Genomic DNA, 26,855 nt, shown 5'->3' with positions numbered 1-26,855 from the left:
CCGGCAGCAGTCCTTGGGAGGTACTAGTACTGATCAGTACCGGCGTCGCAGCGCCAGCGGGGCTGTTGGAGCGGCAGCGTGGACGTCCAGATGGACAGTCTGATGCTGCCGCTCTGAAGATAGTAAAAATAAAATAATAAAATCTTCTTTTAAAAAAAAAATAAAGCTTAGGGGCTGCTTATGCAGCCCCACTGCGCAGGGTGACCCGACTCCGGCCCGGCACCAACTAAAACTGAGGTGCTGTGGCTCGGGGGCGGGGTATAGAGGAGGACGGACCCAAGTGCATCCTGGGAGCAGCAAAGCTTTAACTGCGTGGTGCTCGTGGATCCAGATCCAGCTATACCCCAAGGTCAACCCTGTGGACCCCCTATGGACCCTGAAGTAGAAAGAGGGCTGGTACACATTAATAAAAAGATACATAATAAAGGCACGTCTAAAGCTGGGCATATTGTTAGAGAGTCTGACAGGACAAGGTAGTCTCCAGGGAATCGGTGCCTGGCGGTTCAAATCCTGACAGCGGCAGCCCGACAAGGATGAAAATCCCGATCGTAACCTATTCTACCCCCTAACCCTCCCTTAGGGGTGCCTAACCCTAACCTTTCCCCCCAGTGCCTAACCCTAATCCCCCCTCTAAGTGCCTAAACCCTAACCCTCCCTACCCCTAGCCTAACCCCAACCTCCCGGGGTGGTGCCTAACCCTAAGTCCCCCCCCCGGGAACCCTAAACCTATAATGTGGCTATCCGCGCTTGGCACCCGGCGTCTCTTCGGTCGGGATGCCGGGCACAGGTCTCCCGGCGTCGGTAAAATGACAGGCGTCTAGACTTGGCCGGGATTAAGGAGTCGGGAAGCCGGCTTTCGGGATTAGGTCTGCCAGCTTCCCGACTGCATTCTGTCTCCAGAGGATAGTGGCACCACAAGCAAAATCTTGGAGGCCAGCCTGTAAGTGTTATTAGGGTGGAGGAGAGGCGTTGGTCAGAGGTGGAGCGGAGAGGGAGGGAGGGAGATTGGACAGGGATGAGGTTAGAGATGAGAGGGTGAGTAACTTGAATTGGATTCTGAGCAGGATAAGGAGCCAGGGAAGCAAAAGTGACAGGGGTGCTGAGAGGGGGAGCAGGTACTAATTACAGGGGCAAACGCAGGATTTTTTATGGGGGGTTTCTATATATATATATATATTTATATATATATATATATATATATATATGTGTACATGTGTGTACACACATACATACACACTCATATAGATATAAACACATATATACATACACATATATGCATATGTCACAAATACCTTAGACACACGTCACCTATACAGTACATTATAAAAAACTTACCTTATCAGCAAATCTGATAGGGACAGGATCTAGCAGGCTGGCAGTGGCACTATGTTCTTAAGCCCCGCCCGCTCACTGCAATTTTGCCATGATTCGCGGGTGAATCAGGAAGGGGGCAGGGCCACATGACTCGATTCTAATTAAATTGCGACATTATTGGCTCCGCCTCCTTATTGACCCGCAAATCGCGGCAATTTGCCACGCGTAGGCGGGGCTTAAGAACACGATCCCTGCACTCCAGTCTGTCAGGGGGGGTTTCTGGGTACTCAGAAACCCCCCCTGTGTGTGCTACTGAAAAAGGCAACATAGTCCCCCTGTTCGGCTGCCGGGACCCCTGTAGAGTGGCGAGGAGGAGGGGACGTGAGGGCAGAGGGTGTGTGTATTCAGAAGGAAGTCTCTCCCCATAGGTGCCGGCTGTTGTGGGCGGGGCTATGTGATCTGCAGGAGGCATGACCTTTAGAGGTATAATTATATATATAACTTTTTTATTTTTTATTATTAGCTTAATAGCATCTTAGTTGTCAACCAACAAGGGGGCTTTGTCAAGACAAGTCATAGGGAAGTCAGAAGCACCAGTAGGCAAACAGGAACATGCTGGAACCTCCTCCTGCGCTTATATATCAAACAAATAAATTACCAATAGGGCAAGTAATTACTAAATAGTCCATGCGTTCCATCTCTGGAACGCATGCCTTCCGGTGGGGTATGAACTAATGTTTATAAATTAAGAACAAATCAGTGATTTGAAGAGTTTCTCAGGCTCTGTTTTCACACTTAGTTTATAAACATTGATTCATACCCCACCGGAAGTCATGTGTTTCAGAGGTACGAGGCACACAGCGTCGCCTTACTGCAACAGGCTGTTATGACATGCACAATCTATCGCAAAGAAGGGCAATAACGTCAAACACAAAGTCATTCTGGATGCCAGACAAAAGTCACAGAGGCACAAGAAATAAGTAACAAAAAATGCAGCAACATCCCCTTTTTCATATGTCTCTAGTACACACAATGCTGTCTGCATTACTACAGTTATACATTTATTTTCTTAGCTTATCTTCATTCCCTTCTAGGGCTACTGTAGCTCTCAGTACAGAGACTCCGTCATGCTTTTACCACACAAATATTCTGCCATTACTGGATAACCAATAAAGGTATGTAGATTTCTTAATATGGACTAATAAATATTGAATAATTTTGAATCATTAAGAATGATTGACCCCTCTCCCATAAATAACATTACTTGTTATTCTGGGACGCCCCCTGGGTAATATAGCGCGATATAATATTGTGACATAATAATCAGGGACGGACGGCGAAACGTAATAGGCCTGAGTTTTATTGCGAGTATGTACTTAATCTCACTCTATATAATAGAGTGCGAGATAGAGGGCGCTAATATGTCACAGATGCGAGTTTCATTACAAATTGCAAACTTCACAGAAGCCTGCACAGACCAGTGAGATCCGTGAAGGCTTCTGTGTATAAAAAAAGTGTTAAAAAAAATACTTGGGGCCCCCCCCCCAAATCACAACCAGAGTACTGTCCTCTAAGGACAGTAATTACCGAATGCCGGTTCAGCCGCCGCATTACACATAGAAATGCATTGGCTGAACGTTCATTGGCTGAAAGAGGGGAGTCTCCGCCTCTCAGCCAATGAGCGGTTCCTCCATAGACTTCAATGGTGGGAATCGTGAGGTTACTAAAGTGCATTCACACCATTCACTCCCCCTGTATTTTCACAACCAGGACCGGCTGACACAATAACGATAACGGGACTGGTCACGTATGAACAACACTGTTAATGCATAGTTTAATGCAATGTTTTCCTCAGATCCCCACTTGCACTGTATCCCCTCATGCTAGTTGTAGCACATCACTGGTAACGGCACAGAAACGCCAGGCGCTAATGGCAGCGTCATTACTGGAGGCTTATAATACTACCTTATGTATCATGTGATCCCTGCACCTCTTATATTGTATTTATATAATGCTCATCTCAATGTACAGGGCTGCGTAATAGGTCGGCGGTTTATAAATAAAGGATAATAATAATATTTGTTATATTTAACTTATAAAACTGAGTTTGCAGATAACAGAAAAATTAGCTAAATAGCAAACAATTAATTACATACTAAAGGATGGACAGCAAAGCTGATTAACAGACATAATTTAGGCCCTGGATGAAAAATACAAGGAACCCCCAGTTTAGAATGAAGATAACAGTGTTTATGTGCTTATCAATTGTGATCACATGTGAATGGAAGACAAAGCGTGTGTCCTCCGTGACAGAGACAGTTACTTACAGTCATCCACCTAACAAGCAGCTCCCTGTCCTCACTCACAGGACTATTTATGTGTATTCTCTGAGAACAATACAATTATGTATATGTGCATATAATACGTCCATTACACTCCCAGGGCCTGATTCAGCTTAGGACGGAATTGCAAAGCTGCACGCAGGCTATAGATATATATTGTATGCATGCAGGCAGCTTTGCAATTCCATCCTTGCTAATATGCAAATACAGCAGGAGGTGTATGACACCCACATGTTGCATTTGCAATCCCAGCACTGCGACCGAGGTCGCAGGCTGGGATCACCATCGCAACGATCGGTTGCCATGGTGGACGGCGCTGGGTAGCTGAGTAAGCCACAGCTTACTCAGGCTGGCCGGCTTGCGAGGCCAGGATACTGCGCCTGTGGACGCAGCCCCTGGCCTTGCCACTACCGAAAAACGGGGCAGACACTGGGAATGCCGGCCATCCCTGCCCCCGTTCCCGCCCCGCTCCTTAAATGCCTCTGCCTGTCAATCAGGCAGAGACATAGACGGGGCTGCGTGTGATCACAATCGCAGAACGCGCAGATTCCCAATTATCAGTACGTGCAATGCTGAATGAGCCCCTGAGTTCCTTTGTAGATAGACAAGCAGTTCCTTTATTACTATGTAATGGCCAACAGGGGAATCACTGCAACATGTGCAAAACGGCAGCCATCTTTGTTTCTTGCCTAGCACAGGAGAGGCCAGGGAAGGATTTTGGCCAAGAATCGACCTTGGCATTCTTTGGGCACGCTCGCATGATAAAAGGGGCACCCCCATCCATGCATCACAGGGCGTGACCATGTGTCACAGGGGTGTGCCACAAGTCATAGGGGTGGCGCGCTCCTTCTCAGTATGCTGGCCTAGCAGAGTGCAGGGAGACAGAGCCGCTCGGCCAGGCCTTCAGGCGGCCGGACAAGCCCATCAGCCCTTCATTACCAGAAAGGCCAGACGGCCAGTCCGGCTGTGCAAAGCCATTGGGTAGGGATTATGTGACATGGGTATTATTACCATGTGTTTTTAATTTCCCTTCATATGTATAGAAATATCTACAAATTAAATGATAAAATAGCGGCCAACTGTTCCCGGCTGCCCTCTGAAAGACGCGGAGGAGAACTGCATAAAGATGGGGGCGGGCGGGCGGCCATTAATCACAAGCAACTTGCTTCATAACCTCTCACTCATTGCTAGGTGATGATTCGCCTTCTGTCACATCAATGTAGCACGCAATTACACTGAGTTCCCCCTTTTCATTCTGTCCCACCTTCAGGTAGACTGCTAGGTGTATATTTACTAAAGCTTGGGTTTTTAGAAGTGGAGATGTTGCCCATAGCAACCAATCAGATTCTAGCTATTATCTTCTAGAAGCTGCTAGATAAATGTTAAGTAGAATCTGATTGGTTGCTATGGGCAACATCTCCACTTCTAAAAACCTGCACTTTAGTAAATATACCCCCTAGACTCTCTTGTCAGTAGTCATAATATTTTCTGAGACATACCGAAACAATTGGCCAGTATGATACATGAAAGTCTGCTCAGAGAGCTCACCACTCAAGAGGCTGCCATTGTTTTTTTATCAACGTCCCAAAGTCCTTTCAACTCCACTCAAAGCCGTCATTTCAATAAATTGTGACAACCCTCTCACATCACCAAAGCTTGGGCTACAACCAGGCCCATTCCTGTATATATAATGATCCCTACACCTATGGCCACTTTCCTGTCCCTTCTTATAATAAGCCAATATATATTATATATATTATCAATAAACAAAATCTAGTGAAATATAAATAAAAGAGCAATGTGTAACGTGAGCGAGCCAATGACTGAAGTCGGCGTGATACGTGAATGATAGAGGATGGTGGGTGGGAAGGTGATGTGTAGGACATGAGACATGGACATTGGATACCTGCACCAACCTGAGGTCTCACTGCCTTGTGTTGCGCCCCGAGATAGTTTAGACTTGGTGGCTTTGCCTGCCGCCCGGGCGTTGAGTGGAGACGCTGAGGGGCTATCACCCCGAATGCTGGATAAGTCCTGCATGCTGAAACTCCGCAGTCTCTCTGACAGCGCCCCCTGTCCCTGGGGAGAGAAAAGACAGGAGGGTTGTTCAGATAAAGGTTAGCTATATGTATGATAAATCTAACAACTAAGGATCAAATAATAATCTGCCAGTCAAGTGGTAAAATAATAGGCATTCTCATTACATTCTGACAATGACATCTGAATTATTGTAATCCTTTCTCTTATTTGTTAGAACTCGCATGATAAAATGAGTATGAATGAGCAGTATAGAGCTAACAAGTCATGTGACTCTCTCATGCCCAATGCATTAGATTGGCAGACTACCCACTCTCCTCTTTGACTTGGGTGGTACACCTGTCAAACCGTAACGCAGGTGTCCTAAGGCGAGCTCAGGGAGGACAGAAACCTCCTGTGGAGCAGAAGGTCACGACAGGCGACTAGGGGGAAGATTGGGGGTTCTGACAGATTATGTACATGTTGCCAGCAGGCTTCTGCCATGATTCTTCTGAAATAATTACATTACTGTAGTCACCTTTACCGTCTGTGACTGCCACTGGGTGGTGAGAGGGATCGTGGTACACTAGGTGATTTGTGTGCGTTATACTTTGCTTTGTTCTACAACTTTTGTAGAGTGCACTCATGATTTAATCGAGGTTATAGAAAAATCTGCTGTCAGTTCATTAGTTGATCTGGATGAGTGACTTGGGATGTGGGACATACTGCCCCAGAAATATGTCAGTGTGCACTGAATAACTTACACATAATATGCTGCATGAACAGAACTACCCGCAGGTCTTTTGCTTTATTGTATAAGTCTGTGCGGTGAAACTAGATGTCACCCTGTAAATATGCACCGGCTGTTGTTACCCAAATCTAGCTCCATAGGCTGAATGAAGACATTTACTGTGTCTTCTGTCCTGAATCGTAAGTCCACACAAAACTATAAAGACCCCCATTTAGTCTAATAGTCCTATGCTGCACTATTTCCACCATTGATTAATTGATTAATTGACTGGAGAGATTCATGGGCACCAGCTCAGTTTGCAGTGAACAGGCCATAGCGGGAAGAGGAGAGTGGGGAGAGGAGTGGGGCCATTAGAGCCCGCTGGGCCCCCGGCGCATGCAGCGAACAGGCCAAGTGGGAAGAGGAGAGTGGGGAGAGGAGTGGGGCCATTAGAGCTCGCTGGGCCCCCGGCACACGCAGCGTACAGGCCTTAGCGGGAAGAGGAGAGTGGGGAGAGGAGTGAGACTGAACAAAGTGTGGCAGATAAAAACAAATCTGTATTTTCATGTGATCTCACACATTTCCAATGAAACCGTTCTTTATCATATTAATAATGCCAGCAAGGGCTGGGTCTGAAATAAGGCCAAGAACCACAGGAAAATGCAGAGTCATTTCACACCCATCACTTTCACTTACAGTTAAAATGAGTTCTGGAAAATGTAAAACGCAGCAGCTATAATATCAGACATCAGGAACTAAATAGGAACACTCTGGGGACCTGCAGACCTAGCAGTGCACTGAATCTGTGCCAATCTTCTGCCAGGGTCTGTACAGCTTATGAATGGAGTAATTATTATTATCTTGTAATTATATGATGCCACTAAATTCTGCAGCTCCGTACAGTAGGGGAGTATCACAAAGATAGCAGACAAAGGAGCTCATTCAGAGCCGCTCGCAAGCAGGTCGATGGTGCCCCACTGCGCACACGCCGCGCGTGCGGGAGCCCCGTCCAGCGACTGCAGCATAGTCGCTACGGGGCTCGCTACAAGACGGGGCGGCTGTCAATGGTGAGTGACAGTTCGCGGGAAGGGGGGGTGGCTGCACAAACGTAGGCGTTCCCTTAGGAACGCCTGGCGTTTGTGGGAGGCCCTACTGACATCACTAGTAATGTCAGTAGTGGACTTCCTGCTCTCTTAGAGAGACCCTACCACAGCCGAGACCCTACCACAGTGTCTCGTAAGAAGGTCGATGGTCGCGATTATCGCGACAGCCTCCTGCCCGCTCGCACAAGCTGTGGGAGGTCTCCCACAGCTTTGCGAGCGGCCAGACAAAAGAAAAAAAATGCCCACAGACCCTGCGAGCTGCCAGCGGCAGCGAGCGGGTCTGAATCAGGGCCAAAATGCAGGACATTGAAGACAGCCGAATGCAGAAGACAAAGAAATGAGCATAAAGTATCATACAGAACATGCACGAGGCATCATACCAAGGAGGCACAGGTGAATGAGGTGGGAGCAAACAAGAAGACAAAAGGAGAGAGGGCCCTGCACATGTGAGCTTACAATCTAATGGTTACGCCCGCTATCGCTGAACTGTATGTACACAGGATATGTATCTACATACAACAAATGCATCTAGGTGAGAGGCAAAAAAAAATTGGGGGAAATGTAATGAGAAATTGTAACCATTCCCTTATTACCCAGCCACCAGCCACCACATGCACTAATTACAGGGCTTTGGTTTACTCCTAAAATAAGCCTAGGTTTAGCCTCGGTGGCCTTGTCACTGGAAAACTATTTGAAAGATGAATAAATCCGATAACAAAACACAAATGTATCATTTTGGCTTTCCTGAGGTAAATGAGCATTTGCAATATAATTTCCCAGAATTCTGTGCGACCATAAGGCATAGTCCTACACGCTCAGCCTGACTGTCCAAAGACACAACAGCCATAAGGTCCTGATTGTTAAGAGTCACAACCCAGCCGGGACACCCATAGAGAGCTAGCAGCGCATTCGTAGCCTGGCTCGCTTACCTTGGCAGCAGCCGTTACCGCGGCGGTGGCAGCCACGTTCAGTCCTCTCTTCCCAAAGTGGACCAGGGCATCATAACTGCGATCTTTCGCCTGGATGAGGCACTCGTCAATTTCCTAAAATGAACAGAAAGAGACACAGTGTCACAAAGCTCTGTAAAATGTACAATATGCTTTACAAGGATACGTAAATGTAAAATACCCAATAGGCCTTTTTATTTATCTGTAGTTAAACTGCCTACATAGCTACATTCATTGGTCAGGTATCTAGTACAGGGCACCTTACATCAGCTGAATGGGGCCTGCTGCTTTGTATGATAGGTGCAGTACAAGGATGACAGGTCCACTACACTAATGACATGCAATGATACTGCCCCTATGACAAGACGCTGTGGGCAGGGGTTATAACTTTTGCCCCCAACCAAGAAAGTAAGAGTATTTTGGGCCAATTCTGTTACATAAATTTTACTAAAGAGCGTATCTGACCACTGATTGGGTGTGGTATAAAATATTGACAATGTAAAGGTCGACATGGACAAAAGGTCCACAGTGACAAAGGTCGACAGGTTCAAATGGCCGACACATTTTTTTATTTTATTTATTACTAACTCTCCCCCTGGTGCCTAATCCTCCCCCAAGTGCCTAAACCTAACCCTTATCCTAACCCTCCATCTAGTGCCTAACCATAAACCTCACCCGAACCTTAAAAATTTTGAAAAACCATTAAAAAAAAAGGTGTTGTCCATTTTTCTGTCAACAATTTTTTTTTGTGTCGACCATTTGAACCTGTTGACCTTTTAACCCTGTCGACCATCTGCCCTGTCAACCTTTTGTACCTGTCAACCTGTTGCATGTCGACCATCGGGTGTCGACCTATTCACTGTCGATCTTCTATTCGGATACCCACTGATTAGAGATAATTTAATTGAACCAAAAAAAAAGTGTCCACAGGGCATTTACATTGAACTATGAAAAGCATATGCAAATAGATGAACTAGGAATGACACAGTGTCTGAGCTGGCGTTACCTTTTCTTTTGAGGATAGTGTGGGGTGCACAAATTTCCGATAAAGGAGGCTAGATCCTTTGGTGTACGGAGACAGCAGCCAGGCCACAAAGGCTATTTTCAGCTCATAGTAAAATGGCAACCTAGTGGATACAAAGAGGATTTAATGGCGTCCATAAAAGGAGAGTAAATAGGGTTCTTCCAATAGAGAATGTTCCACAACGAGACAATGGAAATACATGTAATTGGTATTAATATTTCTGAAGTGCACGATTGAGAGACTAATGAATGCTGGCAAAAGCGGTACAACTGTATAACATGGTGATCAGCGCGACAACCACTAAGACACACACACACAACACACACACGCCACACTTCACTCTGGGCACTATATTACATGGTAAGGGCCTGGTGATGCGGCTCGAGACATCAAGATCAGCCTGGCACATGCGCTGTTCGGAAGCAGCCTCCAATAAAGCTGGGAAGACACACTGGAGCGATGTCGTTCCGATTTGGCCGGATCGGAAACAACAAATCGTGCATATCGTTCAGTGTATATGCACGATATGCGCTCTCCCACGGACGAATGCATCATCGTTAGGCTTGATGTGCTCCACATCAAACCTGACGATATCGCATACGGCGTCATGCATGTTAATGAAGGCTGGAACGAGTGATTGTTCCGTCGTTTATTAATCGTTGCAGTGTGTACCGGCAATCATGCGGATGTATAGGGTGAAGGCAAATCACCCTGATCATTGTCACGATTGCCGATTGTCTCAGTGTGTATTTGGCATTATAGTGAGGGGCCTGGGAGGATAGAGCATGGTTTCCTGGCCTTTACCGGGGGTAGGCGGAGTCAGGGACACCCACTGGGTCCAATAGACGCCACAGCCCCCACACCTCTTGCAGTTCCACCCCTGCTGCAAACAACAGGTGGTCGGGGTATGCAGTCGGGATGCACGACGGTCTAAATGCAGACCATCGGCATCCCGACTGTCTAATCCTGGCAAGTGTCTAATGACAGGCGTCGAAATCCCGACGCCTGACATTAGACCGACGCCGGGAGCCCGACGCCCAGCATACCGATCGAAGGTAAGCGAAGCGCGGACAGCCACAGGGGGGGAGGGTTAGGTTAGGGGCTCCCAGGGGGGACTTAGGGTTAGGCACCCCCCCCCGGGAGGTTAGGGTTAGGCTAGGGGAAGGGGGGTTAGGGTTAGGCACCCCCGGGGGGAGGTTAGGGATAGGCACCCCCCAAGGAGCATGCGGCCTGCGGTAAATCATACTGATTCCGGTAGTCGGTATTATTACTATCAGACAGGCTTGTCACCCTACACAGCATAGGTAACCAGTGCCACACCAGTGATGGGAACATTGAATTACAATTGTGAATTTGTGAAATTAAAGGAGTCTAATAAATGAGTCACCTATTATCCAACACAGACAGTCACTACTCTCTCCTTCCTATAGTTTTCCTGTACACAATTACAACTAGCACATTTTAGGCTATGGACACAAGGACAGCAATCACGGAGATTACTGTCGTGCTCAGTGTCTCAGAGTTCACGCTTACTTTGAGTCCGATTCATTAAGGATCGCTATTGCGATCGCAGCTCCGTAATCGCACTCAGATCTGCTGCGAAAATATGCTAATGATTGCAATCGCAATGCTGTCGTACTGCCAGCATAGAGATGCCCACTGCCACCCACTACCGCTATCTCACATCTGTAATACCTTGCACACCTCCATAAACATCGGTAACATGGAGTACCATCGGCTCCTCACACAGAATTACAGCAGCCCTGACCTTACTTAGAAATTGCTAACCTCATTGCATGCAGTCAGTACACAAGCTGCATATGCTATTACCATGGCTAATTTATGTACGCCCATGCAACGGCGTTCAAACGGAGAGGCACGCCTGCATTTCTACGCCACCCCCACGCCCCGTCATCACACCCAAACGCTCACTGCCTGTCAATCACTCTGCGATGGCTCTGTGTGGTCTCCGTGATCGCAGTGCGATCTCAGTGGTGCCCTCGCGCACTGCAATGCATGCGCGGTACGCAACAATCAGCCAACTGCGTATGCTTTAGCAATAGCGATCCTTAATAAATCAGGCCCTGTGCCCTGTCAGACAGGACGTGTGTTATAGCCAGGCCCCCTAGATATAGGGGCATATGTATCAAAGCTTGATGTGAGATCAATTTGTGAGATATATATCACCAATCAATCAGCTCCTACCATTCTTTAAACACAGCCTGCAAAATGCAAGTTAGAAGCTGATTGGTTGGTCATATACTGTATTTCTCACAAATTTATCTCACATCAAGCTTTGATACATATGCCCCATAAATATTGAAAATATTCCTGAACAGACCGTGATGTATTGTGACTTAGGGGGAGATGTCTGAAACCTTTTAAAAAAGCAACCAGATTCTAGCTGTCATTTTACTAGATAAATGATAGCTGGACTATGATTGGTTGCTATTGGGCAACACCCCCACTAGTCTTCTTTAGAAAGTTGGATGAATCTCCCCGTGTCCCCTATGACCAGACCTGCTGTACATAGCAAACGCACATAGAAACAGCAGAACGATATCGCTGTACACTTACCAACACAGAAAAAGGTCTGTAAATGTTTCTAGTGTCATGAAAAGTGCAAATATGATCCAGTACATCATCCATTTTACCTGGCAGAAGGAAAAACACAAAGGGTAAAAGTTAGGTAATCAGTCTTAGGGGTCTATTTACTAAGCAGTGTTAGGAGACAGAGTGAAAAGTGATAAGGTGCCAGCCAATCAGCTCCTAACTGTCATTTTTCAAACACAGCCTGTGACATGACAGTTAGGAGCTGATTGGCTGGCACCTTATCACTTTTCACTCTGTCTCCTAACACTGCTTAGTAACTAGACCCCTTATACTTTTATAAAGTCACATAATATCCAGTCAGGTAAGCTGAGCAAGTCAGAGTAAGTCACCATTATACGTAGATGCCATCAGGTTCAGACCATGTGCGGGTATCGGTTCGGCACATGCGCGGTCTGTGACTGCATTCTGCAGCGCATGCACAGTTTGCAGACATCTGCAAAATTCGTCCGCATTTATACACGTGTCCAACTCAGAACCAGGGACCTGATTCAGACCCGCTCCCTGCCGAAGGCAGCTCGCAGGTCTGATGGGCGTGTTTTTTTTTTTTCTTCCTCCAGCCCACTCGCAAAGCTGTGGGTGACCACCCACAGCTTGTGCGAGCGGCCTGGAGATGGTCGGCTCCTGCAAGCCTGAGTGGACTTCCTGCTCTAATAGAGCAGGAAGTCCACTACTGACATCACTGGTGATGTCAGTAGGGCCGCCCACAAACTCCAGGCGTTCCTAAGGGAACGCCTGCGTTTGCCTAACCACCCCCCCTTCCCACCTACAAAACGGGGCGAGCTGTCACTCACCATCGACAGTCGCCCGTCTTGTAGCGAGCCCCGGAGCGACTGAACTTCAGTGGGGAACCATTGACCCGCTTGCGAGGGGGTCTGAATCAGGTCCCAGGTCCTATATATTAGCATTTTAGGAACATACTTAAATACATATTGAAACTTTCCTAACTCTGGGCAGTGCTCCAATCTAGTGAACTGTGCCCCCGATACGCCCAACCGTGCTCACAATGTTTGAAAAAAGTGTCCCAAATCTTTACGCCTCGTACAATTGTGGGTCCCTAAAAACTGGGCTTGCACTGGGCAGATTTAGACGATCATAGAGGATGGATATTTATTTAAGGATAGATGCGATTCTGCAGTTGACGGCCTCATATTATTCGTTAGTGTATGAATGTCCTTTATATTAAGTACATTCTTACACACATAACGATATAACACAAGAGTCCTGACAGCTGGGATTGCCCAGGCTGGAACTGGGCCGCAAGTGCTGCTGTCTCTTCTAGTAGTGATTGACGGCAGTCGGTGTGCCAGGTGATATGGCGCCTGCACAGGTTGTTGCGCAGATTTGGTGCAATCCGGCCGACTGGTAGGTTGAGTTTGCAGTGAGAACAAAAAAGGTACGATGATGGTTTTAGGGCCTGATTCAAAGACGTACGCTAATGCCTCCTCAGCTGCAAATATGTACGCAGCGGGTGGGAATTGAATTGAGACGCCCAATGGTGGTTTTGCAAAGCCAAACGATTGTGTACAAAGACGTGGGAACAGAGTTGCTGGAGCCTTTTTGACTGCCCGAAAACGGTTGCGACACTCTCCCGTTGAAGTCGCCACCTCCCCGTTGCCGAACCACAATCAGTCCCTGCCTGTCAATCAGTTTGCAAATAAATCTTTACTGCGAGTGACATCGGTAATGAAACTTGACGCATGCGCAGTTCACGATAATCACTCAAATGCGTAAGTATAGTCATCGCATCCACCTATCAATCTGTCCCTTAATGAGCTATTCGCACTTTAACAGTGCAATAAAACAAAGAAATGTCCTCTCGCTGCGTTTTCTAGCTATTTATGAATTACTCCTTATATCTGATTAGCAAACATTGCTCAAAGTGTGCATAGAAAAAACATTATAAAATACTATTCAGTGCAGCCATTTAAGATCAAATCGAAGAACCGCTCTGGAACAAATTCATTTTTCTTTTTTTTCCTCTTTGTGTTTAAATAGATTTTTTCCATCTTGAATGTGGTTTTCTATGTCGCTGGGTGGGTCTCATGCTGATTTTGCAGGAATTTGCAGACATGTTAAATTAACAGTTTCCATGCCAGGGGCCAAGTCACATGTTTCCACATTTACCACTGCACACGTCACCGGTTACTGGGAGATTAGAATTATCAGTCACCCACACTGGCGTGTGAACCAAACTGCCCCTTATCTCTCTGCATGCACACATAATATGTTACTAGGGCCCAATGTAACCAATAATAACCAACTTACACTGACTTTACATTTACCTACTGGTCCGGAGACGTCGGAGGTTAGCTGGAGAGCTGCCTGTGCACTACATGGACAGAGTGACAGACAGTATAATGCAGGAATCGGAGGTCAGATAGAGAGCTGCCTGTGCACTACATGGACAGAGTGACAGACAGTATAATGCAGGAATCGGAGGTCAGATAGAGAGCTGCCTGTGCACTACATGGACAGAGTGACAGACAGTATAATGCAGGAATCGGAGGTCAGATAGAGAGCTGCCTGTGCACTACATGGACAGAGTGACAGACAGTATAATGCAGGAATCGGAGGTCAGATAGAGAGCTGCCTGTGCACTACATGGACAGAGTGACTGACAGTATAATGCAGGAATCGGAGGTCAGATAGAGAGCTGCCTGTGCACTACATGGACAGAGTGACAGACAGTATAATGCAGGAATCGGAGGTCAGATAGAGAGCTGCCTGTGCACTACATGGACAGAGTGACAGACAGTATAATGCAGGAATCGGAGGTCAGATAGAGAGCTGCCTGTGCACTACATGGACAGAGTGACAGACAGTATAATGCAGGAATCGGAGGTCAGATAGAGAGCTGCCTGTGCACTACATGGACAGAGTGACAGACAGTATAATGCAGGAATCGAAGGTCAGATAGAGAGCTGCCTGTGCACTACATGGACAGAGAGACAGACAGTATAATGCAGGAATCGGGGGTCAGATAGAGAGCTGCCTGTGCATTACATGGACAGAGAGACAGACAGTATAATGCAGGAATCGGAGGTCAGATAGAGAGCTGCCTGTGCACTACATGGACAGAGTGACAGACAGTATAATGCAGGAATCGGAGGTCAGATAGAGAGCTGCCTGTGCACTACATGGACAGAGTGACAGACAGTATAATGCAGGAATCGGAGGTCAGATAGAGAGCTGCCTGTGCACTACATGGACAGAGTGACAGACAGTATAATGCAGGAATCGGAGGTCAGATAGAGAGCTGCCTGTGCACTACATGGACAGAGTGACAGACAGTATAATGCAGGAATCGAAGGTCAGATAGAGAGCTGCCTGTGCACTACATGGACAGAGAGACAGACAGTATAATGCAGGAATCGGGGGTCAGATAGAGAGCTGCCTGTGCATTACATGGACAGAGAGACAGACAGTATAATGCAGGAATCGGAGGTCAGATAGAGAGCTGCCTGTGCACTACATGGACAGAGGGACAGACAGTATAATGAAGGAATCGGAGGTCAGATAGAGAGCTGCCTGTGCACTACACGGACAGAGTGACAGACAGTATAATGCAGGAATCGGAGATCAGATAGAGAGCTGCCTGTGCACTACACGGACAGAGTGACAGACAGGATCATGCAGGAATCGGAGGTCAGCTGGAGAGCTGCCTGTGCACTACATGGACAGAGGGACAGACAGTATAATGCAGGAATCGGAGGTCAGAGAGAGAGCTGCCTGTGCACTACACGGACAGAGTGACAGACAGTATAATGCAGGAATCGGAGGTCAGATAGAGAGCTGCCTGTGCACTACACGGACAGAGTGACAGACAGTATAATGCAGGAATCGGAGGTCAGATAGAGAGCTGCCTGTGCACTACACGGACAGAGTGACAGACAGTATAATGCAGGAATCGGAGGTCAGATAGAGAGCTGCCTGTGCACTACACGGACAGAGTGACAGACAGTATAATGCAGGAATCGGAGGTCAAATAGATAGCTGCCTGTGCACTACACGGACAGAGTGACAGACAGTATAATGCAGGAATCGGAGGTCAGATAGAGAGCTGCCTGTGCACTACACGGACAGAGTGACAGACAGTATAATGCAGGAATCGGAGGTCAGATAGAGAGCTGCTTGTGCACTACATGGACAGAGTGACAGACAGTATAATGCAGGAATCGGAGGTCAGATAGAGAGCTGCTTGTGCACTACATGGACAGAGTGACAGACAGTATAATGCAGGAATCGGAGGTCAGATAGAGAGCTGCCTGTGCACTACATGGACAGAGTGACAGACAGTATAATGCAGGAATCAGAGGTCAGCTGGAGAGCTGCCTGTGCACTACACGGACAGAGTGACAGACAGTATAATGCAGGAATCGGAGGTCAGATAGAGAGCTGCCTGTGCACTACACGGACAGAGTGACAGACAGTATAATGCAGGAATCGGAGGTCAGATAGAGAGCTGCCTGTGCACTACATGGACAGAGTGACAGACAGTATAATGCAGGAATCGGAGGTCAGATAGAGAGCTGCCTGTGCACTACATGGACAGAGTGACAGACAGTATAATGCAGGAATCGGAGGTCAGATAGAGAGCTGCCTGTGCACTACATGGACAGAGTGACAGACAGTATAATGCAGGAATCGGAGGTCAGATAGAGAGCTGCCTGTGCACTACATGGACAGAGTGACAGACAGTATAATGCAGGAATCGGAGGTCAGATAGAGAGCTGCCTGTGCACTACATGGACAGAGTGACAGACAGTATAATGCAGGAATCGGAGGTCAGATAGAGAGCTGCCTGTGCACTACATGGACAGAGTGACAGACAGTATAATGCAGGAATCGGAGGTCAGATAGAGAGCTGCCTGTGCACTACATGGACAGAGTGACAGACAGTATAATGCAGGAATCGAAGGTCAGATAGAGAGCTGCCTGTGCACTACATGGACAGAGAGACAGACAGTATAATGCAGGAATCGGGGGTCAGATAGAGAGCTGCCTGTGCATTACATGGACAGAGAGACAGACAGTATAATGCAGGAATCGGAGGTCAGATAGAGAGCTGCCTGTGCACTACACGGACAGAGGGACAGACAGTATAATGAAGGAATCGGAGGTCAGATAGAGAGCTGCCTGTGCACTACACGGACAGAGTGACAGACAGTATAATGCAGGAATCGGAGATCAGATAGAGAGCTGCCTGTGCACTACACGGACAGAGTGACAGACAGGATCATGCAGGAATCGGAGGTCAGCTGGAGAGCTGCCTGTGCACTACACGGACAGAGGGACAGACAGTATAATGCAGGAATCGGAGGTCAGAGAGAGAGCTGCCTGTGCACTACACGGACAGAGTGACAGACAGTATAATGCAGGAATCGGAGGTCAGATAGAGAGCTGCCTGTGCACTACACGGACAGAGTGACAGACAGTATAATGCAGGAATCGGAGGTCAGATAGAGAGCTGCCTGTGCACTACACGGACAGAGTGACAGACAGTATAATGCAGGAATCGGAGGTCAAATAGATAGCTGCCTGTGCACTACACGGACAGAGTGACAGACAGTATAATGCAGGAATCGGAGGTCAAATAGATAGCTGCCTGTGCACTACACGGACAGAGTGACAGACAGTATAATGCAGGAATCGGAGGTCAGATAGAGAGCTGCCTGTGCACTACACGGACAGAGTGACAGACAGTATAATGCAGGAATCGGAGGTCAGATAGAGAGCTGCTTGTGCACTACATGGACAGAGTGACAGACAGTATAATGCAGGAATCGGAGGTCAGATAGAGAGCTGCCTGTGCACTACATGGACAGAGTGACAGACAGTATAATGCAGGAATCAGAGGTCAGCTGGAGAGCTGCTTGTGCACTACATGGACAGAGGGACAGACAGTATAATGCAGGAATCGGAGGTCAGATAGAGAGCTGCCTGTGCACTACACGGACAGAGTGACAGACAGTATAATGCAGGAATCGGAGGTCAGATAGAGAGCTGCCTGTGCACTACACGGACAGAGTGACAGACAGTATAATGCAGGAATCGGAGGTCAGATAGAGAGCTGCCTGTGCACTACACGGACAGAGTGACAGACAGTATAATGCAGGAATCGGAGGTCAGATAGAGAGCTGCCTGTGCACTACATGGACAGAGTGACAGACAGTATAATGCAGGAATCGGAGGTCAGATAGAGAGCTGCCTGTGCACTACATGGACAGAGTGACAGACAGTATAATGCAGGAATCAGAGGTCAGCTGGAGAGCTGCCTGTGCACTACATGGACAGAGTGACAGACAGTATAATGCAGGAATCGGAGGTCAGATAGAGAGCTGCCTGTGCACTACACGGACAGAGTGACAGACAGTATAATGCTGGAATGGGAGGTCAGATAGAGAGCTGCCTGTGCACTACACGGACAGAGTGACAGACAGTATAATGCAGGAATCGGAGGTCAGATAGAGAGCTGCCTGTGCACTACATGGACAGAGTGACAGACAGTATAATGCAGGAATCGGAGGTCAGATAGAGAGCTGCCTGTGCACAACATGGACAGAGTGACAGACAGTATAATGCAGGAATCGGAGGTCAGATAGAGAGCTGCCTGTGCACTACACGGACAGAGTGACAGACAGTATAATGCAGGAATCGGAGGTCAGATAGAGAGCTGTCTGTGCATTACACGGACAGAGAGACAGACAGTATAATGCAGGAATCGGAGGTCAGATAGAGAGCTGCCAGTGCACTACACGGACAGAGTGACAGACAGTATAATGCAGGAATCGGAGGTCAGATAGAGAGCTGCCTGTGCACTACACGGACAGAGTGACAGACAGTATAATGCAGGAATCGGAGGTCAGATAGAGAGCTGCCTGTGCACTACACGGACAGAGTGACAGACAGTATAATGCAGGAATCGGAGGTCAGATAGAGAGCTGCCTGTGCACTACATGGACAGAGTGACAGACAGTATAATGCAGGAATCGGAGGTCAGATAGAGAGCTGCCTGTGCACTACATGGACAGAGTGACAGACAGTATAATGCAGGAATCGGAGGTCAGATAGAGAGCTGCCTGTGCACTACATGGACAGAGTGACAGACAGTATAATGTAGGAATCAGAGGTCAGCTGGAGTGCTGCCTGTGCACTACATGGACAGAGGGACAGACAGTATAATGCAGGAATCGGAGGTCAGATAGAGAGCTGCCTGTGCACTACACGGACAGAGTGACAGACAGTATAATGCAGGAATCGGAGGTCAGATAGAGAGCTGCCTGTGCACTACACGGACAGAGTGACAGACAGTATAATGCAGGAATCGGAGGTCAGCTGGAGAGCTGCCTGTGCACTACATGGACAGAGTGACAGACAGTATAATGCAGGAATCGGAGGTCAGATAGAGAGCTGCCTGTGCACTACACGGACAGTGTGACAGACAGTATAATGCAGGAATCGGAGGTCAGATAGAGAGCTGCCTGTGCACTACACGGACAGAGTGACAGACAGTATAATGCAGGAATGGGAGGTCAGATAGAGAGCTGCCAGTGCACTACACGGAAAGAGTGACAGACAGTATAATGCTGGAATCGGAGGTCAGCTGGAGAGCTGCCTGTGCACTACATGGACAGAGGGACAGACAGTATAATGCAGGAATCGGAGGTCAGATAGAGAGCTTCCTGCGCACTACACGGACAGAGTGACAGACAGTATAATGCAGGAATGGGAGGTCAGATAGAGAGCTGCCTGTGCACTACACGGACAGAGTGACAGACAGTATAATGCAGGAATCGGAGGTCAGCTGGAGAGCTGCCTGTGCACTACATGGACAGAGGGACAGACAGTATAATGCAGGAATCGGAGGTCAGATAGAGAGCTGCCTGTGCACTACATGGACAGAGTGACAGACAGTATAATGCAGGAATCGGAGGTGAGAGTATAATGCAGGAATCGGAGGTCAGATAGAGAGCTGCCTGTGCACTACATGGACAGAGTGACAGACAGTATAATGCAGGAATCGGAGGTCAGATAGAGAGCTGCCTGTGCACTACATGGACAGAGTGACAGACAGTATAATGCAGGAATCGGAGGTCAGATAGAGAGCTGCCTGTGCACTACACGGACAGATTGACAGACAGTATAATGCAGGAATCGGAGGTCAGATAGAGAGCTGCCTGTGCACTACATGGACAGAGTGACAGACAGTATAAGGCAGGAATCGGAGGTCAGATAGAGAGCTGCCTGTGCACTACATGGACAGAGGGACAGACAGTATAATGCAGGAATCGGAGGTCAGAGAGAGAGCTGCCTGTGCACTACACGGACAGAGTGACAGACAGTATAATGCAGGAATCGGAGGTCAGATAGAGAGCTGCCTGTGCACTACACGGACAGAGTGACAGACAGTATAATGCAGGAATCGGAGGTCAGATAGAGAGCTGCCTGTGCACTACACGGACAGAGTGACAGACAGTATAATGCAGGAATCGGAGGTCAGATAGGGAGCTGCCTGTGCACTACATGGACAGAGTGACAGACAGTATAATGCAGGAATCGGAGGTCAGATAGAGAGCTGCCTGTGCACTACATGGACAGAGTGACAGACAGTATAATGCAGGAATCAGAGGTCAGCTGGAGAGCTGCCTGTGCACTACATGGACAGAGTGACAGACAGTATAATGCAGGAATCGGAGGTCAGATAGAGAGCTGCCTGAGCACTACACGGACAGAGTGACAGACAGTATAATGCTGGAATGGGAGGTCAGATAGAGAGCTGCCTGTGCACTACACGGACAGAGTGACAGACAGTATAATGCAGGAATCGGAGGTCAGATAGAGAGCTGCCTGTGCACTACATGGACAGAGTGACAGACAGTATAATGCAGGAATCGGAGGTCAGATAGAGAGCTGCCTGTGCACAACATGGACAGAGTGACAGAGAGTATAATGCAGGAATCGGAGGTCAGATAGAGAGCTGCCTGTGCACTACATGGACAGAGTGACAGACAGTATAATGCAGGAATCGGAGGTCAGATAGAGAGCTGCCTGTGCATTACACGGACAGAGAGACAGACAGTATAATGCAGGAATCGGAGGTCAGATAGAGAGCTGCCAGTGCACTACACGGACAGAGTGACAGACAGTATAATGCAGGAATCGGAGGTCAGATAGAGAGCTGCCTGTGCACTACACGGACAGAGTGACAGACAGTATAATGCAGGAATCGGAGGTCAGATAGATAGCTGCCTGTGCACTACACGGACAGAGTGACAGACAATATAATGCAGGAATCGGAGGACAGATAGAGAGCTGCCTATGCACTACACGGACAGAGTGACAGACAGTATAATGCAGGAATCGGAGGTCAGATAGAGAGCTGCCTGTGCACTACATGGACAGAGTGACAGACAGTATAATGCAGGAATCGGAGGTCAGATAGAGAGCTGCCTGTGCACTACATGGACAGAGTGACAGACAGTATAATGTAGGAATCAGAGGTCAGCTGGAGTGCTGCCTGTGCACTACATGGACAGAGGGACAGACAGTATAATGCAGGAATCGGAGGTCAGATAGAGAGCTGCCTGTGCACTACACGGACAGAGTGACAGACAGTATAATGCAGGAATCGGAGGTCAGATAGAGAGCTGCCTGTGCACTACACGGACAGAGTGACAGACAGTATAATGCAGGAATCGGAGGTCAGCTGGAGAGCTGCCTGTGCACTACATGGACAGAGGGACAGACAGTATAATGCAGGAATCGGAGGTCAGATAGAGAGCTGCCTGTGCACTACACGGACAGTGTGACAGACAGTATAATGCAGGAATCGGAGGTCAGATAGAGAGCTGCCTGTGCACTACACGGACAGAGTGACAGACAGTATAATGCAGGAATGGAAGGTCAGATAGAGAGCTGCCAGTGCACTACACGGAAAGAGTGACAGACAGTATAATGCTGGAATCGGAGGTCAGCTGGAGAGCTGCCTGTGCACTACATTGACAGAGGGACAGACAGTATAATGCAGGAATCGGATGTCAGATAGAGAGCTGCCTGTGCACTACATGGACAGAGTGACAGACAGTATAATGCAGGAATCGGAGGTCAGATAGAGAGCTTCCTGTGCACTACACGGACAGAGTGACAGACAGTATAATGCAGGAATGGGAGGTCAGATAGAGAGCTGCCTGTGCACTACACGGACAGAGTGACAGACAGTATAATGCAGGAATCGGAGGTCAGCTGGAGAGCTGCCTGTGCACTACATGGACAGAGGGACAGACAGTATAATGCAGGAATCGGAGGTCAGATAGAGAGCTGCCTGTGCACTACATGGACAGAGTGACAGACAGTATAATGCAGGAATCGGAGGTCAGAGTATAATGCAGGAATCGGAGGTCAGATAGAGAGCTGCCTGTGCACTACATGGACAGAGTGACAGACAGTATAATGCAGGAATCGGAGGTCAGATAGAGAGCTGCCTGTGCACTACATGGACAGAGTGACAGACAGTATAATGCAGGAATCGGAGGTCAGATAGAGAGCTGCCTGTGCACTACACGGACAGAGTGACAGACAGTATAATGCAGGAATCGGAGGTTAGATAGAGAGCTGCCTGCGCACTACATGGACAGAGTGACAGACAGTATAAGGCAGGAATCGGAGGTCAGATAGAGAGCTGCCTGTGCACTACACGGACAGAGTGACAGACAGTATAATGCAGGAATGGGAGGTCAGATAGAGAGCTGCCTGTGCACTACACGGACAGAGTGACAGACAGTATAATGCAGGAATGGGAGGTCAGATAGAGAGCTGCCTGTGCACTACACGGACAGAGTGACAGACAGTATAATGCAGGAATCGGAGGTCAGCTGGAGAGCTGCCTGTGCACTACATGGACAGAGGGACAGACAGTATAATGCAGGAATCGGAGGTCAGATAGAGAGCTGCCTGTGCACTACATGGACAGAGTGACAGACAGTATAATGCAGGAATCGGAGGTCAGAGTATAATGCAGGAATCGGAGGTCAGATAGAGAGCTGCCTGTGCACTACATGGACAGAGTGACAGACAGTATAATGCAGGTATCGGAGGTCAGATAGAGAGCTGCCTGTGCACTACATGGACAGAGTGACAGACAGTATAATGCAGGAATCGGAGGTCAGATAGAGAGCTGCCTGTGCACTACATGGACAGAGTGACAGACAGTATAATGCAGGAATCGGAGGTCAGATAGAGAGCTGCCTGTGCACTACATGGACAGAGTGACAGACAGTATAATGCAGGAATCGGAGGTCAGATAGAGAGCTGCCTGTGCACTACATGGACAGAGTGACAGACAGTATAATGCAGGAATCGAAGGTCAGATAGATAGCTGCCTGTGCACTACATGGACAGAGTGACAGACAGTATAATGCAGGAATCGGAGGTCAGATAGAGAGCTGCCTGTGCATTACATGGACAGAGAGACAGACAGTATAATGCAGGAATCGGAGGTCAGATAGAGAGCTGCCTGTGCACTACATGGACAGAGGGACAGACAGTATAATGCAGGAATCGGAGGTCAGATAGAGAGCTGCCTGTGCACTACACGGACAGAGTGACAGACAGTATAATGCAGGAATCGGAGGTCAGATAGAGCTGCCTGTGCACTACACGGACAGAGTGACAGACAGTATCATGCAGGAATCGGAGGTCAGATAGAGAGCTGCCTGTGCATTACATGGACAGAGAGACAGACAGTATAATGCAGGAATCGGAGGTCAGATAGAGAGCTGCCAGTGCACTACACGGACAGAGTGACAGACAGTATAATGCAGGAATCGGAGGTCAGATAGAGAGCTGCCTGTGCACTACACGGACAGAGTGACAGACAGTATAATGCAGGAATCGGAGGTCAGATAGATAGCTGCCTGTGCACTACACGGACAGAGTGACAGACAATATAATGCAGGAATCGGAGGTAAGATAGAGAGCTGCCTATGCACTACACGGACAGAGTGACAGACAGTATAATGCAGGAATCGGAGGTCAGATAGAGAGCTGCCTGTGCACTACATGGACAGAGTGACAGACAGTATAATGCAGGAATCGGAGGTCAGATAGAGAGCTGCCTGTGCACTACATGGACAGAGTGACAGACAGTATAATGTAGGAATCAGAGGTCAGCTGGAGTGCTGCCTGTGCACTACATGGACAGAGGGACAGACAGTATAATGCAGGAATCGGAGGTCAGCTGGAGAGCTGCCTGTGCACTACATGGACAGAGGGACAGACAGTATAATGCAGGAATCGGAGGTCAGATAGAGAGCTGCCTGTGCACTACACGGACAGTGTGACAGACAGTATAATGCAGGAATCGGAGGTCAGATAGAGAGCTGCCTGTGCACTACACGGACAGAGTGACAGACAGTATAATGCAGGAATGGGAGGTCAGATAGAGAGCTGCCAGTGCACTACACGGAAAGAGTGACAGACAGTATAATGCAGGAATCGGAGGTCAGCTGGAGAGCTGCCTGTGCACTACATGGACAGAGGGACAGACAGTATAATGCAGGAATCGGAGGTCAGATAGAGAGCTGCCTGTGCACTACATGGACAGAGTGACAGACAGTATAATGCAGGAATCGGAGGTCAGATAGAGAGCTTCCTGTGCACTACACGGACAGAGTGACAGACAGTATAATGCAGGAATGGGAGGTCAGATAGAGAGCTGCCTGTGCACTACACGGACAGAGTGACAGACAGTATAATGCAGGAATCGGAGGTCAGCTGGAGAGCTGCCTGTGCACTACATGGACAGAGGGACAGACAGTATAATGCAGGAATCGGAGGTCAGATAGAGAGCTGCCTGTGCACTACATGGACAGAGTGACAGACAGTATAATGCAGGAATCGGAGGTCAGAGTATAATGCAGGAATCGGAGGTCAGATAGAGAGCTGCCTGTGCACTACATGGACAGAGTGACAGACAGTATAATGCAGGAATCGGAGGTCAGATAGAGAGCTGCCTGTGCACTACATGGACAGAGTGACAGACAGTATAATGCAGGAATCGGAGGTCAGATAGAGAGCTGCCTGTGCACTACACGGACAGAGTGACAGACATTATAATGCAGGAATCGGAGGTCAGATAGAGAGCTGCCTGTGCACTACACGGACAGAGTGACAGACAGTATAATGCAGGAATCGGAGGTCAGATAGAGAGCTGCCTGTGCACTACATGGACAGAGTGACAGACAGTATAAGGCAGGAATCGGAGGTCAGATAGAGAGCTGCCTGTGCACTACACGGACAGAGTGACAGACAGTATAATGCAGGAATGGGAGGTCAGATAGAGAGCTGCCTGTGCACTACACGGACAGAGTGACAGACAGTATAATGCAGGAATGGGAGGTCAGATAGAGAGCTGCCTGTGCACTACACGGACAGAGTGACAGACAGTATAATGCAGGAATCGGAGGTCAGCTGGAGAGCTGCCTGTGCACTACATGGACAGAGGGACAGACAGTATAATGCAGGAATCGGAGGTCAGATAGAGAGCTGCCTGTGCACTACATGGACAGAGTGACAGACAGTATAATGCAGGAATCGGAGGTCAGAGTATAATGCAGGAATCGGAGGTCAGATAGAGAGCTGCCTGTGCACTACATGGACAGAGTGACAGACAGTATAATGCAGGAATCGGAGGTCAGATAGAGAGCTGCCTGTGCACTACATGGACAGAGTGACAGACAGTATAATGCAGGAATCGGAGGTCAGATAGAGAGCTGCCTGTGCACTACACGGACAGAGTGACAGACAGTATAATGCAGGAATCGGAGGTCAGATAGAGAGCTGCCTGTGCACTACATGGACAGAGTGACAGACAGTATAATGCAGGAATCGGAGGTCAGATAGAGAGCTGCCTGTGCACTACACGGACAGAGTGACAGACAGTATAATGCAGGAATCGGAGGTCAGATAGAGAGCTGCCTGTGCACTACACGGACAGTGTGACAGACAGTATAATGCAGGAATCGGAGGTCAGATAGAGAGCTGCCTGTGCACTACACGGACAGAGTGACAGACAGTATAATGCAGGAATCGGAGATCAGATAGAGAGCTGCCTGTGCACTGCATGGACAGAGTGACAGACAGTATAATGCAGGAATCGGAGGTCAGATAGAGAGCTGCCTGTGCACTACATGGACAGAGTGATAGACAGTATAATGCAGGAATCGGAGGTCAGATAGAGAGCTGCCTGTGCACTACACGGACAGAGTGACAGACAGTATAATGCAGGAATCGGAGGTCAGATAGAGAGCTGCCTGTGCACTACACGGACAGAGTGACAGACAGTATAATGCAGGAATCGGAGGTCAGATAGAGAGCTGCCTGTGCACTACACGGACAGAGTGACAGACAGTATAATGCAGGAATCGGAGGTCAGATAGAGAGCTGCCTGTGCATTACATGGACAGTGTGACAGACAGTATAATGCAGGTATCGGAGGTCAGATAGAGAGCTGCCTGTGCACTACACGGACAGAGTGACAGACAGTATAATGCAGGAATCGGAGGTCAGATAGAGAGCTGCTTGTGCACTACACGGACAGAGTGACAGACAGTATAATGCAGGAATCGGAGGTCAGATAGAGAGCTGCCTTTGCACTACACGGACAGAGTGACAGACAGTATAATGCAGGAATCGGAGGTCAGATAGAGAGCTGCCTGTGCACTACACGGACAGAGTGACAGACAGTATAATGCAGGAATCGGAGGTCAG

At 48.3% G+C, this 26,855-nt stretch overlaps 1 protein-coding gene across 3 annotated transcripts in view; it reads right to left on the bottom strand.

The window, feature by feature from the left end:
• The window catches only part of REEP1 (receptor accessory protein 1), a 115,958-nt gene that overhangs the window by 40,259 nt on the left and 48,844 nt on the right, over positions 1-26,855 (bottom strand). For all 3 annotated transcript variants that reach the window (XM_088454274.1, XM_088454275.1, XM_088454276.1), the window contains exons 3-6: positions 12,054-12,130; positions 9,459-9,579; positions 8,435-8,548; positions 5,573-5,735 (exon numbers count right to left, since the gene is read on the bottom strand). In XM_088454274.1, coding sequence (XP_088310400.1) covers positions 5,573-5,735; positions 8,435-8,548; positions 9,459-9,579; positions 12,054-12,130 — 475 coding nt within the window. The remainder of the gene's footprint in view (positions 1-5,572; positions 5,736-8,434; positions 8,549-9,458; positions 9,580-12,053; positions 12,131-26,855) is intronic.

Source organism: Taudactylus pleione, unplaced genomic scaffold (assembly GCF_031769625.1).
Source record: "Taudactylus pleione unplaced genomic scaffold, aTauple2 ptg000611l, whole genome shotgun sequence".
Classification (NCBI taxonomy): Eukaryota; Metazoa; Chordata; class Amphibia; order Anura; family Myobatrachidae; genus Taudactylus; species Taudactylus pleione.
The sequence above is the reverse complement of the archived record's forward strand: the minus strand, read 5'-3'. Positions and strand labels throughout refer to the sequence as shown.